The sequence below is a fragment of the Mesoplodon bidens genome (assembly GCF_964165515.1).
Source record: "Mesoplodon bidens genome assembly, chromosome: 18".
NCBI classification, from domain to species: Eukaryota; Metazoa; Chordata; class Mammalia; order Artiodactyla; family Ziphiidae; genus Mesoplodon; species Mesoplodon bidens.
Genome location: NC_138175.1, coordinates 49572891 through 49591551, shown reverse-complemented (window position 1 = coordinate 49591551; position 18661 = coordinate 49572891). Strand labels below are relative to the sequence as shown.

The 18661-nt window shown below is 60.8% G+C and overlaps 1 protein-coding gene across 1 annotated transcript; it reads right to left on the bottom strand.

Annotated features, from left to right (window-relative positions):
- Positions 1 to 550: 550 nt before the first annotated feature.
- Positions 551 to 18460, bottom strand: ERFL (ETS repressor factor like; the record flags this gene model as incomplete). The annotated part of the gene is made up of 6 exons (XM_081216928.1): positions 18416 to 18460; positions 5336 to 5415; positions 2270 to 2504; positions 1667 to 1862; positions 1442 to 1559; positions 551 to 996 (listed from the first exon to the last, which is right to left on the bottom strand). The coding sequence occupies exons 2-6, from the start codon at positions 5400 to 5402 to the stop codon at positions 551 to 553; spliced, it is 1062 nt and encodes a 353-aa protein (XP_081073054.1). The 5' UTR covers positions 5403 to 5415; positions 18416 to 18460.
- Positions 18461 to 18661: the final 201 nt, after the last annotated feature.

Genomic DNA, 18661 nt, shown 5'->3' with positions numbered 1-18661 from the left:
ACGACGCTGGGCACCCTGCATCTCACACTTCTTTCTGTTCTTTTATTTTTGTAGTAAACTCTCTGGAGGTCGCTGGTGGGGGTCATGGGGCGGGAGGCCCTCCTGGGTGGGGGCTGGGGGCGGGGTTATTGCTCTGAGCTCCCTGTCCCCAGGGGGCCTGTGATGGAGGCGGGGGCATCAGGACTGGGGCCGGCACAGGGGGAGACGGCCGCACGAACACGTAGGTCACAGCACAGGGGCAGGTGGGCAGGGAAGGCCGGGCGCCGTATTGCACTTTGGGAGTGGGCCAGGCGGGGACCCCCTCAAACTGGAGCCTGGGGAGGAGGCTGGAGGCCATCGTGTCCCTTCCCCTCTCTGGAGGGGGAGGTGAGACCCCCCAGTCTGGGGCTGGGGAAGAAGACTGGGGCTGCCGTGGGCCTGGGCGTGGGAGGGGCCGAAGGCTGGTCCCCGGCCTCAGGCAGGACATCGAGCGCAGACCAGACAACGGAAGAGGCTGTGCGAGCGGCCACCCTGGTCCCCGCCCTGGCAGAATCCATCACCCCACGCCGGCTCAGCTGCCGACACCCCCTTTGCCCGCCTTGGCCTTGGGGGGCACGGGGAGGCCCTCATCGCCCTCGCTGTCAGAGCTGCAGCCGCTGACGTCGGTAATCTCCAGCTCCGAGTCGCTGTCCTCCTTCCCCGCCAGCGTGGCCTCTGGGCCCCCAGCCCTCGGCAGTGCCAGGCGAGGGGCTGCTGCCAGGCCGGAGGGGCGCTCGGGGCCCAGGCCCTCCGCGGTGGCAGCCAGCAGGGGCGCAGCGGTGGGGCTTCCCCCTGCCCCTGCTGAGGGCAGGTGGCCCAGGGAACTGGCCAGAGGGTTGGGGTAGAACGGGGGGTAGAGAGGTGGGGGCAGCTTGGGGAAGGGGCCAGTGAGGTACGGGCTGACGTTCCAGGGGTGCTCCGGGAAGGCGCGGCCAAAGGGACCCAGCAGGCCGGGGGGCTTGGAATAGCCGGTGGCACCTGGTGGGGCGGGGGAACGGGGTGGCGTTCAGGCTGGCCTCTCTGCCCCACTATCGGGGCTGCCTGCTGGGGCCTTAGTAAAGGGTGCCACCTCCCTGCCATATTCCACCCAATTCTCCCATTGTCCTCCGACACGGGATCTCCCCACCCTCACGTGGCTTCCCCCCATCTCTACCTCCCCACCTGTCTCCCATTCATTTAGCGCCCCCAGAAAACCCTTCTCTCGGCCTGTCCCCCTCTCCAGCTTCCCTCCTCCCTGCCTCACCTCGCATCCTCCGACTTTTAAACACACGCGCGTGCACACACACATAGAGCCTCGACACGTGTATACACACACACATACACACACCCCCCTCGCCCGGAGCCTCCTTCCTGCATCCTGTCTCCTCCCCGATCTTTGCCCTCACACAGCCCTCCCCAGCACGCCTGGACCCCAGGCCCTTACCAGAGCCCAGGAACTGGAAAGGGCTGTCCAGACGCAGTTTGTCTGTCTCGGGGGTGAACAAGGGCGCCCGGGCCCCCGGCTCTCCCAGGCGTGGGGCAGAGAACAGGGTCTGCAGGGTCTGGAGAGGGAGGGGAGGGAGTGGGTGCCACTCAGACTGGTTGCCCCCTCCCCAGGGGGTTCATGGCACTAAGCACCTTGCTCTGGGATCCCAGGATCCTAACTCACCTCGGGGGTGAGGGGAGGAGCATCTGGCCCAGGGGCTCCCCCAAAGGGACCAGGGGTCAGCAAGAGTGGAGAGCCCGTGGTGGCTGTTGCCACGTCCAACAGTGGGTAGTTGACAAGCACGACTTTGCTGAAGTTGAACTTGTAGGTGAACCTCTTCCCTTTGGTCTTGTGGAGAATCCGCTTGTTGTAGTAGTAGCTGTGGGCAGAGGAGGATGCTGATGCTGGGGGCGGGACCCAGGGAGGTGAAGGCAGAGCCCCTAACACGTGCTCTGTGCCCAGTGCAGAGCACAACAACTTGGGGAAACTGAGGCTCGCAGAAATCCTTTGGCCAAGGTCACAGGGCAAGGAAGGGGTGAGGCAGGGGCTGGGATCCTGGCCCGTGTGGCTCCAAAGCCCAGGGCTCCGGTCCTTCCTTCGTGCCTTCCTTTCACTCACAAGTAGGTACTTACAGTAGCTACACGTGCAGAGCCCTGTGTGCTGGGATCCCACAGGATTCTGCCCCAGGAAGTTGAGGGAAACCCCCAGGGGGCAGGGGCCCAGAGGGACAGTGAGGGGAGAGCGGGGAGGTGGGAGTGGGGGTCCCAGCCCCCAGCCCCTCCTCACCGCAGGGCCCGGCTCAGCTTGTCATAATTCATGTGGGGCTTGCACTTGCGGATGCCCCAGAGCCGAGCCACCTCGTCGGGGTCCTTGATGACGAATTCCCCGTAGTCCCCCTGCCAGGCGATGACACCCTGGTACTCCTCCTTCTGCAGCAGCTCCAGGATAAAGTGCCACAGCTGGATCTGCCTCGAGCCGGGGGACGACTCCGGCTTGTAGGCCCAATCTGGGAAGGCAAACCCTGGGGACAGGAGGCAGGGGTGTGGCCCCGGGTCAGGGCGCCAAGTCTGGGGCTCTGGGTCCTCCTTGGATTCAGGAACCAGGGCGCATCCAGCTCTCCCCTGACTCCTGGCCTCTGATGAGCAGTCACCCAGCCTCAGGCATGTTTAGGGACCGGATTGCCGCTCTTCACGTCCCAATTGGTGTCTAGTCCCCAAACTGTCCAAATAGAGGGAGAGAACTCGGCGTCCAGGGACACTGGGTTGGCAGTTCCAGCCTGGTCCCCTACCTTTGCACAACTTGGGCAGAGGGTGGGAGGGAGGAACCAGTTTCCTGCATTCTTGACTGTGGGGGTGAACTGGGAGGGGCTTGCAGGGAAGGGCACGCCCTCCACAGCATTCTCCCCACAGCCCCCCAGGCTGGCCCTGCCCCCGGAGGGCTCTGGTCTGAGAGACCCTGATTCCTGCTGTCCCCCCTCCCTGTCTCCTGTCCATCTCTCCCTGAACTTCCCTCCCCCTACCGCTCCAGCTGACCTCACCCTGGCATGTCCAGGCTGGGCCTGTATACATGTGTGTCTCTGCACCTGTCCGTGAATTTATATCTTTCACGTCCCTGTGTCCCCTCCCTGCATCCATGCTACATTGGTCTGAGAGCAGTGAGTGTCTGCGGATGACCACAGCACACAGCCTATCTCACAGACGTCCACTCACCCTCGAGGGACCCCCAGCTGTACCATGGGACACAGATGCACCAGAGTGCCACACTCCTGCTGGGGCATGACACACCACCCACCATGTGCCACCAAGGCAGACACACCGGATACGGAGCATTGCACACCCATCCCAACACACGCAACAGCACATCTCAGGCCCCTCAGCACTGGGATCCACTAACAGCAGGACCGTGATGAGAGACATGCAGGACCCCAAAGGCCCAAATGAAACACTGTGGTGGAGACAGTGAGTGCAGCATCAAGACGCATGTGTCAACCTGACAGGCACACCCTGGGTGACACCATGACAGTGGAACAGCCTCCCAACCCCCAGCCCCACAGGCACCCAACTCTTAACACCCACAGCTCAGTGCTGTATGTCTCACGCTCAGGTGGGCGTCCTGCGCCCCATGTCCAGACACCCAGATGCTAGGTGGAGACAGAAGGGGCTTGCCTACCCCTAAATCTCACCTCCCATCCACAAGGCCCCAGGCCCTGGGTCCTGCTTCTCCTACGCCACGTCCTCTGTCCCCTTCCCCCTCCTCAGAGACCCCAGAACCAGGCATGAAAACAGGAGGCAGAATTAGCCTATAAGAAGCTGAGAACCACGCAAGAAAGGGAAGGAGGCTGGTGAGGGAGGGGACTCTGAGCCGGCAGACCATCTGTATCCACTTGCTGTGTGGCCCTGGGCAGTTCCTTGCCCTCTCTGGCTTATCAGAATTTCAGGGACTGGAGGCAAGGAGGGGCAGGGTCGCATCAAGGCTGCCTGGTATCTAGAAATGGGAAATACTGCCTCCCTGCCTGAGGCTGGAGAAGGCCAGGCAGTTTCCTCCCCGAAGGGAGAATTTTTCTCTCAACTCCATCTGGGGTCTTTCTCACCTAAGAAGACAGGGCTCAATCAACACGCGACCTCTGGCCCATTCCACACCCAGAACACCTCCCGGGGGGAAGCGGCTGTATCACAGACACACCCACACGACCCCAAAGATGACAACGCACAACTGGCCACACACATAGACACAGCACAGCCCGGAAACACTACCTGTCCAACCCACGTCCTGGGATGTGCTGTACATGCTGACGTGCACACACACGAGAGGGAGGGCCTGTAACCTCGGCACACAGACACACACACATCAAGACACACAGCCCCCAATATCCAGCTACACTCAGTGACACACAGATGCAAGAACCACCTCCACACACCCCAACACAGAGGCCTGGGGATCACCCAGCCCCGCAGCCCAAAATGCACCAAGATTAGCCGTCCATTCGGTTCGGAATGCCACACACCGCGCAGTCAAAGGTTTTTCAGCCACCAAAGCAGGAACACACATGGCGGCGAGCTGGCAGACACCCCCAACACTGAAATGTAGCCACTCAAAGTCCCAAAGACACACAACACGCCCAGCCCGGAGACACTCGGGTAGCCTCGCAGGTACACAGACAAGCAGGCACACCAGCTCAACACAGAGACGAACGCACACTTTTCCAGTGTGACCCCTTCTTCTGGAAACACTGAAGGGTGACACAGAGACACACTCCAAGACCCCAAATAACCAGGCACCAAGTCTCCCCTCTTCCTCTCTCTCTAACTCTCTCTCATTGTGGGGCGCGCCCACATCCCCTCTCTGGTGATCCACTTCCAAGCAATCCGTCCTCTTTCCCAGTCTCCAGTCTCCGGCTGGTTTGGCCACGTCTCCACGTCCCCCTGCCTGGGTCATCCAGTCTGTCCACTTGTCCACCAGCGCCTAGCCTAGTGCCCCCTCTCATCCCCGTCCCTGCCCCATCCGTGCCCGTCTCTCCAGTCTCCCTGCTTCTCTTTGACCACAGGTCCTGGGTGGGAGCAGACTGCAGCCGGCCGAGACCCCAGGTCCTCAGGTCCCAGGCTCCTTGTCCCTCTCCAACCTCCACACCTCACCTGCCCTCCAAAAGACGATCGTGTCCCAGCAGGCAGGTGGCAGGGACATCTAGCTGTGAAGTTTTTAGCCAAGTTTTTCATGAAGGGGTTGGATTCAGGTGACTCTGACTAAGACCCGGGGAGGTGGAAGGAAGACAGTGAGAGATGCAGAAAGGCCGGGCCGGCTTGCTGGGAAGGCCCGAGGGCTAGGGAAGGGGTGGGGGAGGTCCAGGCCAGTTACCAGGGGTCCAGAGAGCTGGCAGGGCAGGCGGGGCGAAGAGAAGGTCGGAGACACAGCTACAGTCCATGTTGGAGCTGGCCCTGCAGAGAGGCCAGACAGACAGACGGATGAGGACGGGATGGAGCAGGCGGGAGAGACAGGGGTCATGGGGGCTGGCACTGCCCCTCCACCCAGGTCCCAGCCAGCCTGGTGCCCGCTGCCCTCGCCCCCTACATCCCGCCCCACCTGCCTCCTCCAGCGGGCACCCCTCTGCCTGCTGGTCCCCCGGGTTCCCGGTCCCTCTCCCGGCCCTGTGCGCCGTCCTTCCCTCCCAGCCAGTCCTCCCGGCAGCCTCCCCTCCTCTGCACCCCATCACTAACCCGGGGCTCCCAGCCTCCCTCCGCGTCCTCACCACTCACTCACTCACTCACACTCGCCGGCTCTCGCCGCCCGCCCGCCCCGCACCGTCTCTGCCGCGGTCTCTCCATCCCTCGCCTCTCGCCAGACCTCTCAGGGTCCGTCTCTGCGTCTCTGGGTCTCCCTCTGTCTCTCTCTGTGGCTGCCCCAAGTCTCTCCCACTGCCAACCTCCTCGCCCCACCCCGGCCCTCCCGGCTGACCCCCGGGCTTCCGCATCCACCTCCCGAGCTGCCCGGAGCTCTCATCTGTCAGCCCAGAGCTGGCCAGCACCGGGCGGGCGGGCGGCCGTCCCGACGACAGGCTGGGAGGGGGCAGGCCCAGCCCCTGCCCGCCCTGCCCTCCGCCTCACCACCCCGCAGAGCGGGCCCCCAGCGCCCGCATAAGTGCTCCTGCAGAGGCCCCTCCTTCAACCTGCTGCTCCCCTCAGACCCCCACCACTTGGGCCTGCTTCCCCGGCAGGCAGGCAGCCCCCGCCAGACACCCCTTCCCCTTAGACCTGCCTCCCCACTAGACACCCCTTCCCCTTAGACCTCCCTCCACCCCCAGACACCCCTTCCCCTTAGACCTCCCTCCACCCCCAGACACCCCTTCCCCTTAGACCTCCCTCCACCCCCAGACACCCCTTCCCCTTAGACCTCCCTCCCCCCAGACACCCCTTCCCCTTAGACCTGCCTCCCCCATAGACACCCCTTCCCCTTAGACCTCCCTCCCCCGCAGACACCCCTTCCCCTTAGACCTGCCTCCACCCCCAGACACCCCTTCCCCTTAGACCTCCCTCCCCCGCAGACACCCCTTCCCCTTAGACCTCCCTCCCCCGCAGACACCCCTTCCCCTTAGACCTCCCTCCCCCGCAGACACCCCTTCCCCTTAGACCTCCCTCCCCCCCAGACACCCCTTCCCCTTAGACCTGCCTCCCCACTAGACACCCCTTCCCTTTAGACCTCCCTCCCCCCCACACCCCTTCCCCTTAGACCTCCCTCCCCCGCAGACACCCCTTCCCCTTAGACCTCCCTCCACCCCCAGACACCCCTTCCCCCTAGACCTGCCCCCACCCCCAGACACCCCTTCCCCTTAGACCTGCCTCCCCACCAGACAGCCCCCCTCAGACACCTCTTGGATCTGGCTCCCCCCCACCGCAACAGGTCCCCCCTTTCAGATCCCCACTGCCTCGGACACCCCTCTCCTCAGTCACTTAATTCTCCTGAGACACTCCACCCCTGCCCATCCCTGTCTCTCAGACCCTTTCCCCTTTCTGTCAGCCCTCTGCCTCAGATACCCCAGCACCCAGACCTCACCCTGGGTCACCCACACCCTCAGACCTCTGCTCCTGCCAGAGGCCCATCCCAGACACCCCAACCCCCAGACCCTTCTGCCTCTCACCACTCCACCCCGCCAGACCCCACCTCTCAGAGGGCACGCTGTCCTCAGCCTCCCTCCTTTAGACACAAGCCCCTCGGATACCCACGCGCCCCTCCCCGTCACACACTCTTAAACACACCATCCCTGTCACACGCCCGGCTGCTCAGAAGATCCCACACACCTCAGAAACCCCCACACACTGTTCCCCATAAGCCCCACCCCACCCCTTGGACACCAGAGGAGACTTGTCAGCCCACTTGCCCTCAGACCTGTCCAGTCTCCCACAGCCACCCTCACCCCAGCCCCCAGCCCCGTGTCTACTGAGGCTTCTCCCCCTCGCTCCCTCCAGCACTCAGACCCCCCCTGGGGGCAGCCCCTCCGCCCTCACTCCCACACCCCCATCTCACCCCAGCTCCCCAACTTCCTCTGTTTATCTCCCTCCCTGTCTCTCCCTCTGTCTCTCTTTTCCCTCCGTCTCCTCCCACTATCTCTTTTCCATTTTTCTATCTCTCTCCTCCCTCCTTCCTTGTCTCCCTCAACCTGGGGTGTCTCTCCCCATCTTTCTCCACCCAGCTCTCTCCCCCTGTCTGTCTCTCTCTGTCTCTCTCCCTCCATCATTCAGCCTTTTCCTACTTCTCTGTCTTCCACGTCTGCTCCCCCATCTCTTTCCAGGTCTGTCCCTCCCTGTCCCCCATCCCTCCTCTCGTCTCTTTCCCCGTCTCCCCAGGTCCTGCATCTCTCGCTGTCTCTGCACCATCTGTCTCTTCTCCCCCTCCTCTCCCCTCTCTAACTCTCTCCGTCTTTCTGCCCCCACCTCCCTCCCCATCTCCCTCTATCCCCCGACTCCCCGCACCTCGCCCGGTCCACCTCTCTCCCACCTCCCCAGCTCTCCCTGCCTCTCCGGGCCCCCCTCCCTCCTGCCTCCGCACCCCCCCACCCCCACCCCCTGTTGGCCCCTCTCATTTCCGTGTTGGTTTTGATTTCTCTTCCCGACGCTTTCAACTCCCCGCCGCCTCCTCCGGACACGTTATAACGAGGAGCCGTGGGATCGGCGCTCCGGGCCCTGCTCCCACGCTCCCCCTCATCTCTCTCTCGCTCGCATCTCTGCCATCTCGAGGTCTCTGCCTGCCTCTTCTCCCGTCTCTGTCCCCCGCCCGTGTCCTGTCAGGCCCACGGGGACCGGCCCCCACCCCCTCTGGTTCTGTCCCCTTGCCCTGACTGTCCGGGGTGCAGCGCCGCATCTCTGGGTCCCCATGTCTCTCCGTCCCTGGGTCCTCACGTCTCTGCGTCTCCACACCACCCTGTTTTTATGTCTCTGGGTCTCCACATCTCTCCTCCCAACATCCCTGTCTCCATGTCTCTCTGTCTCTGTCTCCCCGTCTCCGAATCTCTGTTTCTGTCCCAGCATCCGTCTCTTGGGGCCCCTTTGATCTCGCCCTGCCCCTGGCGCCCCCCTGGCCCCATTGATCGCAGATCGACCGATGGGGGGAGCAGGGCCTGCGGGGCCTGGGCTGCGGCCCTGGCAGGGGCCTGGCAGGACGCCGGACAGACAGACAGACACACAGCCCCAGTGGCTGCGGAGGGGGAGCTGCCGCAACCCCGACCCTCCCAGTCAGTCCGCGCGGGGCGGATGGGGACTCCGGGCAAGCTTTAATTTTTAATTTTATTTTGCTTCCTCCATACCCCCCGCCCCCCATCTCCACCGCCCGCAGCCATGGCACCGAATATGTGTGTGTGCGTGTGCGTGTGCATGTGCGCGCAGCAGTGTGGAGGGGCTGGGTGGGCGAGAGCTGCCTTCCTCCTCTCCCTGCCAAGCAGCTACACAGACCCACACGCCAACCCAGGCACACGCACCACACTGCCACAGCTCAGCAAAGTGACACACGCCACACTGGCACACACAACACGCAGCACAAAGATGTGTGATGCACATGTCCACAAACTCATACACATCAAGACTGTCGCAACTGACACACATCACATAGACCCACACAGCAACCCAGGCACACACACCACCATGTTTCACACAAGAGACGGACATGCGTGTCAAAATAGTCACACACATATCATCATGGTCATAGACATCAACCCAGAGACAGACACACAGTTATACACAGATATGCACAAGACACACAGCAATTCAGTCCCATACAGAAACAAAGACATACAATCGTAAATCACAGACCGACACACACTAACATAGGTACACTACCATACACCAAGGCTCACAATCAAATACAGACACAGAGACCTACAATCACACACTGACACAGTGCCACCCAGTAACAGAGACACACCCAGGCACACACGGCAGCACAGCCAAGCCAGTCAGTCACACACAAGTGACAGGAGAGCACACAGTCCCACAGACAAGCGCCAGAGACCCTGCGTGCACACATGCTCCATCATGCAAGGAGACAGAGGTGCACACAGCACACCAACACAGCCAGCCACCGCAAGGCCACAAACACACGCGGCCTCACACACACACAGCCACACTGAGGCCCACAGCCCAACTGGGTGGGGTGGGCACTCAGAGATAACCCCACCCTGGGGTCCTGCTGCTCCTGCCATCGTCTGTCCAGCTGTCTGTCCATCCACCCATCCATCTGTGGATGTCCCGAGCCAGCCCCTGCCCCTGCGTGTGCACGTGTGTGAGGCGCGCACTGGCCCAGGCCTGCGTCTGCCGCTGTCTTACTAGAGACAGGTCCCAGCCTCTCTCAGGCCTGCGGGGTGTCAGTGTCTCTCCTCTCTCTGTCTCTCTCTCTCTCAGGGTCTTGGTGGCCCCATCTCTCTGTCTGCCTCTATCTCCAAATACTTCCATCTCTGACTGTCTCTGTTTCTTGTCTCTGTCTCTGGGTGTCCCTGTCTCTTCCCATCTCTCTTTGCCTCTGTCTCCCCACCCCCCCATCACCCCGGCCCCCTGGGCTGGGGTTTAACCAGTTGTTTTGATTTCTCTAAGCTGCTCCGGCTGCCTCGGGAGCCGCCTCGGGCCTCACACCCTCACCCCAGCCCCTTCATCCCTCACCCAGCACCCCCCCGCCGCCGCCTCCCCTTAACACGATCTGCACAAGTGGAATGAAAATTGATTTTTTTTTTAAATTTCATATCTTCTCTGGGGCTCTGTCTAAAGAGGAGAGAGACGCGGCCCAAGACCCTTCTCCCTTGGCCCCCTGCACGCACACGCGCACACACCCCGACAGGCACACACATCACACCCGGACACACACACACACACACACACCAGCACTCCATCTGCACCCACCCTGGGGACACACACCTCCCTACACCACACACCCGTGTAGGACACACCTGTGCACACAGTAGAGACACACAGCAGACCCCGGTGCATGCACACACTCTCTCTGGACACACACCACTAGGCGCGCTTCACACACCACACACACGGTGTCCCATCTGGGTGCACACAGCCGGATGCCTGCCGTCACACATTATGTTAGCACGTGCTCACCACACACCTGTCCGTACAGATTATGCCACATCCATGCCACGTCCAAACCTAGGCTCAAGGACCTCCCATCACTGGCACCAATGAGACTCCCGTGGCTGTCCTGGGGAGGACGGGGTCAGGAGGGTGACAGGGGCTCTCCTGCACGGACTTGCCCCACGCTCCCCAGGTCACCCTCTCCTACCCCTGCCCACAGCCACCAAATGCTCCGGCCTGACCCTGGGCAGGGGTGTCTCTGTGTGTACACACCCACCCACACACACACACACACACACCTCTCACTACTTCTCTCAAGGGCGCGCAGTGTCATCCCCACACAAAACACAGGGCGGGAAACAGACACCCATGACACACACACAGTGTGTACCATACACAGGCCGATGCTCACACGACATCAGAGGCTCAGCCCCACACATCGCTGGGCATCGGTTCACACAGTAGCATACACGTATACCATCCAACAGTCACACGTGACTACACAACCACACACACACAGCCTTCAACACCCTTCACAGCTGGTCACACATAGTATGTCACTTAATTGTCACGAACTGATACTCCTTATCCAGCTCGTTACATCCAGCCTCCCAAAATGACTGCACGCACACACACACACACGCACACACACACGCACACACACACACACACCCGTACATGTCTGATCCCAGACTCAGACACAAGCCCACAGGCTCAGACACACAACAGCACCCCCTTAACAAAAAGGCATTGCCACACACACTCACACAGCCAATCTTTGATACAGAGATTTGCGGGGATTTTTGTGACCATGTCCACAGCTAGTCCTTTGCCGTGTTCCTCACATGCACACTCACCAGCCTGGCTCCTGGGGTCCCACCTGGGTGGCACTCTCGGTCCGGTCCTTCCAGCCCGTCTCCCTTGGGCTATTAAGCCTTCTCATCTCCTGGCCCTCAGAGATGTGGGCTGTCCTGTCCTGGTCACTCAGACATACCGTGTGGCCACCTGACTCGGAAACTCCAGACATGGCAACAGCCCCAAAGTTTTGGGGCAGTCACACACCAGACAGCTGAGCATCACACCCAAGTCACACACATGCTCACAAACACAACACGTGTGGCTTAATTCAATCCCAAGTTCTCACGCACGCACAGTCACTGTGCCCAGGAACACACACATCTCCACATGTCACATTTACACGTGCTGCAACACAGTCCCACAAAAAGACAGCCAAGCCCCCACCACCACACTGTCACACACCACAGACACACACAGTCCAGATAGCTTGCACACATGCACAACGTGCGTGCGCACACACACACACACACACACACAGGGGAACCTCTGCCCAGGCTGACTGTGCAAGACAGACAGAGGGGTAGTTTCTCAGACAGATGGGGCACCGGCTTCCAGCCTGGAGAAGGTGTGTCTGTGGCACTGGGTACAGGGTGCTTGGGAGGCATGAAGCCAGGGAGGGACAGAGACCTCACACCCACCCTCGCCCTGTCTCTCCCTCTAGCTGGCATCTCTGTCTGGGGTGGTGTGTGTCTCTGTGGGTCTCTGTCTCTCTCCCTGAGCCCCACCCAGCCTCTGCAAGGATGTCCCTGGGGCTGTGGCCAGCGTGCGGAACGGTGTCATTGGGGGGGCTGGCGAGGGAGCATCCCCGGGGAGGTGGGAGCCGCAGTGCCACGCACCCCGCCTACCAAACAGCGCTGGGGGAAGGGAGAGGGAGGGAGGCGCAGCAACCACAGATGGACCCGGAGCCCAGGCTGCTCCCCCACCCCTCCCCCTCCCCTGGGAGACCCAGAGAGATGGAGGAAGCAAGCGCAGGAGTGGGGGGAGACAGGGAGACGGAGAGACACCCACAGAGGGAGAGAGACAGAGACAGAGAGAGAGCGTGATGGGGAGAGGGAGACAGAGCAGAGGGAAGCAGCACGGAGCAGGGAATGGATTGGAACAGAGACGGGAGAGACCCGGAGAAAAGACGGGAGGCCAGAGAGAGCCCCACAAAGACAGAGAGGGCGTGAGAAGCAAAGAGAGAGACAGAGAGACAGGGACGGGCGGGAGATGGAGTTAGGGAAACCCAGGAAAGGGGAGTGAGTCAGGCTTCACAAAGTGAATTAGAGCTGGAGGTCACGGGGAGAGAGCTGCTGGGAGGAGAGACCCCGGGTCAGGGAGGAAGGAGAGGAGGGGGCAGAGATGCGGAAAATTGAGGGATTAGGGCAGAGGCAGAGGAGAGGCTGAGGGAGCGCTGCGGAGAGCCGCAGGGAAGGGAAGCCCTCAGCTGGCCCGGGCAGAGCCCAAGTGAGGGTTCACGGCCACCTCGACACCCACCCTGGCCCTTCTGCGGTCCTGGGGGGGGGTCAGTGTCACCGCGGCGCCTGACCTAGCTCCTGGCTGCCACCCCATCTCCAAAACCCACCCCTCCCCCCACTCCTCACCCCCACCTGCCCCATCCCAACCCCAGCTCCAACCCCTGCCTCATCCTGAATCCCACCCTCTTCCCAACACCAAGTTGATCCTCAACTCCAGCTGTCTCCCTGTCCCATCCTCACACCCCAGGCCCTGCCCCACTGCCTGGGCTGGACCTTTTGGCCCCATGCCCTCTACCAGCGACAGTGACAGACGTGTAGGGGCAATGACCTCGATTTGGTGGTGCTGGGGAGGCGGGTGGAGGGACAGGAAACCGAAGGCAAGTGTGATCAGCCAGTCCCAGGAGTCAAGAGACCACGAGAGCCCCTCTGGACGGTACTGGCCAAGGGGCAGGGATGCTGTGTGTCCTTGTCACAGGGCTGGGCACCAACTATGTGCTCAGGAAATACTGTTAAAATGGAACTCAGGCTAAAGGGAGCAAGGCAGGGAAACAGAGACAGAGAGATGGTAGGTCAAGGGACAGAAAGGCAGAGACCCAGGGGCTGAGATGGAGGTGGGGAGGCAAGACCTGGGGCGAGGGGCAGAGAGGCAGGGGACGGAGGGCAGGACGGAGGGCGGGAACCCCCGTGCCTGGAGCCAGGTGTGGGGCCTGGGCTGGCTGGAGCTGGGTGCCTGGGCTTCAGGGATCCCACAAGGGCCAGAGAAGGGCCAGGGTCCGGCTGGGCTGGGGGAGGCTCGGGGCTCCAGGGGCATCGCGTGGTGCTAATTCAGCGCCATCGATCAGATGGGATGAGAGCAATAAATTATTGTGACAAGATGCAATCCTGGCCCGTGCACTGCCGCCGAGGCGGATCGATCTCTGTCCCCAGCCCCACACCGGGTCCCATGCCCAGGCCTCAGCCGGCCAGGACGCCTCTGCCCATGTCTCTCTCCATTCCCCCCACCACACACGCTTCCACTGACAGCCGGGTGGGGCTGCAGCCCTGGGAAAGAGACAAGAACAGAGAGGGACCCACAGAGGGAAGGTTGGCCCCTATCTGCCCCCAGTCCTCTTGCTTCCCTCCGCATCCCATCCTTACCACAACCTGGGAGGTAGCAACTGCCACGATGCCCATTTCACAGATGTGGAAACTGAGGCTCCGACAGGGAAAGTAACTTGGCCAAAGTCCCACAGGGGTGAGTGGTGATGCCTGGACTCAAATGTGGGTCAGTATAACTTCAAGCCCCCCAAGATTTCCACTGTCAGAGGGGAGGGCAAGGGACAGAGACAGAAGAGGAGGGAGGGGACAGAGAGAGAATGAGACAGAGACAGAGAGTGCAGGACACAGAGAAACAGAGAGTCAGGGTACTATAAAGAGATAGGGAGAGATACAGAGACACTGAAAGAGACAGAAATGGAGAAATACAGAGAACAAAGACAGGGAGGGGGAAAAAAGAGACAGGACAGAGAGAGACAGAGAGATTCAGATTCAGGGATAGGCAGGTGGGGGGAGATGGTCAGACGGAGCAGGGATGGAGTGGAGAGAGGGGATAAAAGACAGGTGGGCAGATAGGAAACAGGAGCTGGGAAAGAAGTGCGAGATGAGTAGTTCCGGAGACCAAGGTGTATCTGGGGAGACAGGTGTGTGTTGGCAGGAGGCTGCTGGTTCCATGCAGTTTCGGGGGCAGGTGGGAGCCAGGATGAGGATGACAAGCTCGGCCCAGGGGAGTCAGTGTCAGAGAGAGACAGGTGTGCCAGCAGGGAGGTGGGGCATGCCCGAGGGCAGGAGTGGAGGGAGAATGTGAGGCTGGGGTGTAGGAAAGCTGGCAGGTGATTGGGAAGCAAATGATGCCAAAGTGACAAGGTGGACAGTGTCTATGGAAGAAGACACTGGATGCCTGAAGTCAGATGGCCTCAGATGGATGCAAATCTCCAACATCTACCAGCTTCTGAGCCCAGAAATGACTCCATTTCTCTGGGTTCAGTTTCCTTCTCTGCAAAATGGGAATAAGGGTTAAGTGCCTGCCTCATAAGGGTCTTGTGAGGATGAAATGAGACAATGGATCTGAAGAACTGAGGACACCGCCTGTCACAGAGACGGGTTTAATAAGCAGTAGCGGGGACATGTTAGGAGCAGGTGCTACTCGTGAGTGGTCCGTGACCCAGCCGCAGCAGCAGCTGTAGCAGCAGCACCTGGAGCTTGTTAGAGATGCAGTTTCAGGATCCTCATCAGACCTGCTGCACCAGGATCTCTGTGGTGAGACCCAGGCCTCTGTGGTCCACAAGCGCTCCAGACCTTCCCGATGCCTGCTGCAGTCTGAGAACCTCTGACTTAAGGGCTTCTGCACGCTGCAGCGGGCAGGTGTGTGCTCGGCTGGGAACAGGTGTTATGTGTGTTTAACAAATGCTACAGGTGTTATTTATGCTCACTGAGAAAGGTGTTCCCTGAGGAGGTAGATGGCTGGTGACAGGTTCTATGAAAAGGGACAGGTGTTACTAGAGGGGAGCGGGCTGGAGACGGGGGTAGGGGTCTGAAGGTTAGGCTCTAAAGAGGTGGGGGTGACAGGTTGTGTGGGCAGGTGGTTGAGAGGGGTGGGGTGGGTGCACAGCAGCTGAGAAAGCTATGAAGGAATGAGGGCTACGTGGATGTCGGGGGAGGAGAAGGCTAGAGGGGGACCCAGTGTTGGGTGTCAGGTGCACGTCTGTGGGGCAGGAGTGGGAAGGCCAGGGGTATGGCAGAGACCCGGATGAAGAGAGAACGCAGAGAGAGATTAAGGAGGTGGCATGTGGAGGGCTCAGTACTTGTTTGCTGAAGAAATGACTGAACGCGGTACCGGAGCAGGTGATGCCTGAGGTAGACAGGTGAGCAACGGGCAGATGTGTGGAGATGTTGGTGTGACCTTGTGAGGCAAGGAAAAAGGAAGTGAGAAACATGGGAAATTAGGTATGTGGGAAGAGAAGAGAGGTGGATGGGTAGTACCTGAAGGACAGATATACAGGTGAAGCAGGTACCTGTGGCCAAGGACAGATTCCCTGCCCAAACATGTATAAGTGTGAAGTTGTGCACTGGGAGACACAGAGAGGCAGAGACAGAGAGACAGAGAGACAGGGAGGAGTCGGACGCAAGGCCAGCAGCAAGTGTGCAGGTGGGGCTGGTGGGGCTTTCAGAGCACAGGGGCTTGTAGGAGACATCATGGCAGGGGAGAGACCGGAGGAAGAAGGATACACATGATACCTGGGGGCTATTGCATGTGTGAGCCATCAGGTGCGGGGGTGGGGCGGGGGTGGTTAGGAGACACGTGGGGTGGGCGCATGTGTTGTTGTCTGGGATGAGTTACCTGAAATGACAGGTATGGGGGAAGCCTTTGGAAGTATGTGTAGTTATGTTAAATGATGGGAGATGCAGTGTGAGGAAGTTAGGTGCAGGCAGAGAGAGTGCCACGAAGCAGGTGTGTTCTCAAGTGACAGTGCGTGGGATGCTCTTCTGGAAGGACCGGTGTGATGGTAGCAAGGCCAGCATCGCAAGGGAGAGGTATGGGTGAGAGCCGGGAGGGTGGGAGGGAGCGTTACCTGAGGACAGAGGAGGAGGGTGCGCGTGTGAGTGCCTACGTGCAAGGGAGAGGGTGTGTGTGTGTGAGAGAGAGAGTGAACAGGTACTGCCTGAGGGGAGACAGAGATGGAGAAATATAGATGTGTGAGAAACAAGTGTGTTTAGAGCTTTAGGGGGCAGGTGGGGTGGTGCACGTGCAGGTAGGAAGGGGATGGGGTATGAAATGAGACAGATGCAGGCATTCCGGTGGAAAGGGCAAATTTTGGAGAACAGGTGTTACCTGGAGGTGCAGGTAAGCTATATCATGGGCACCTTTGAGGCAGGTTTCAAGGGACAAGTATTACCTGGGTGGGGGGGGGGGGCAGGTGAAAGGAAACAGGTGATACCTATAGGGGCAGATGAAGGGAACAGGTGTGGAGGAGAGGGCACAGGTATAAGAAGACGAATGTTACCTAGAGGTCCAAAGGGGGAACATGGATGTGACACGTGCGTTGATAGACAGGTGTGGGTGAAGGGTGTTACCTGAGGCCACAGGTGTGTGCAGCATGACTCTTTGGGGTGGTGTGCTGCCTCCGTTTCACTCATTACCCCTCCCCAGGGGCCAGCTGTGCTCTCCCACCCCTCCCAGGGCTCTGGCCCGCGGCAGGGCACGCAGTTAGCTCTGGGCTTGGCCTGCCGGGCAGCCGAGGCTCCTGAGGCTGCTTGGCGATGCGGAGCGCGTCTGGGCCTCGGCGGGCTGGCCGGGCGGGGGGAGCGGGAGGGGGGGCCGTTTAGCCGTGATAGATCCGCGCGCCGCTTGTCTCTTAATCTCCGGAGCGACCGATCGATTCGCTATTTCCCTTTGTTGCCAGAAAATTCGATCCTGGGCCTGGAATTAGGTCCCCGGCTTAATCTGAGCGGAAACCAGCGAGGGGGAGACAGAGATAGAGACACTGGGAGAGACAGAGACAGAGAGATATTGAGAGACAGAGAGAGGTGGAGACAGAGAGACAGAGGGATGCTGAGAAAGATAGGGGAAGGCAGAGATAGGCACAGAGATTCTGAGAGACAGTCTAAGGAGTTGGACCCAAAGAGGTAGAGACAGTTGCTGCGAGAGACAGTCACAGAGACAGACGGACAGATTCTGGGAGAACTGGAGGTGGACACAGAGATCCTGGAAGAGACAGGGACAGAGAGTCAGTGAGGAGAGACCCAGCCGGGAAAGAGATGTCAGAGGTGGCCCAGCGTGGTCCTGGGACAGTTGTGAAATGACTGGGACAGAAGAGGTGTGTGGCACTAGGCCACCTGTCCCCAGAAGGACACCCCCCCCAAAGGTCACGGCCAGGCCTGCACTCCCAGCCCAGAAGTGTGCAGACCCCAGAATTGGCCCAAATGTCCTTCCCACAGCCCCTGGGACCCCTCACACCAAATATCCCGACCCCAAATATCCAGAGCCAAATTTGCAGATCCTCAGCTCTGAACTCCAGCTCCAAATCCAGACCTCCCAGCCCCACCCCACCCCTGAATCTAACCCCCATGCTGAGACCAGCCCCAAATATCCACACCCCTAGTCCTGACCCCCAGCCCCAATCAGTCAGCCCTCAATCCCAAATATCCAGTCTCTTGGCTCTGAGCCCCCAGGTCCCAAATTTCAAGCCCTCAGCCCTGCTCTCTAAACCCAAGACTCTCGCCCCAAAAGTCCAGACCCCCCCTCAGGCCGGCCCGCCAGCCCGCGCTCTCACCGCCGCATCTCCCGCGCTCTCAACACACTCTCCAGCGCCCTGGTCCTGGACCCCTGCCCCGAGGGCGCACCTCCAGCCCTCTCTCCCTCCCTCCTCCCGGGAGTCGGACGCAGCCCCACCAGCCTCCCCGCCTCCGGCTCGGGGAGCCCAGCTCCGGAGGTCTCTCGGGAGCGCGGCCCGCGGCCCGGCCCCCGCCCCGGGAAGGAATCCCCGCCCCCCATCCCCGCCCCTGCGCCGGCCGCGGCGCTCACTCACTTGCCGGGGCTTGCGCATCCGCACCGGTCCGGGGAGAAGTGTTTAAAGTTCGGATCCCGCAGCCATGGCCCCCGCGGCGTCCTGGGGAGTGGGCACCGGGGCGGGGGACGGGGTGGGGAGATGCCCGGAGCCCCGGGAGGGACGGAGCCAGAGGGGGCGCGAGCAGGGAGCGAGAGTCACTGAAAGACCGGGACACCGAGAGACGGCCAGAGACAGAGACGGGGGCGGAGCAGAGACAGGGAGCTG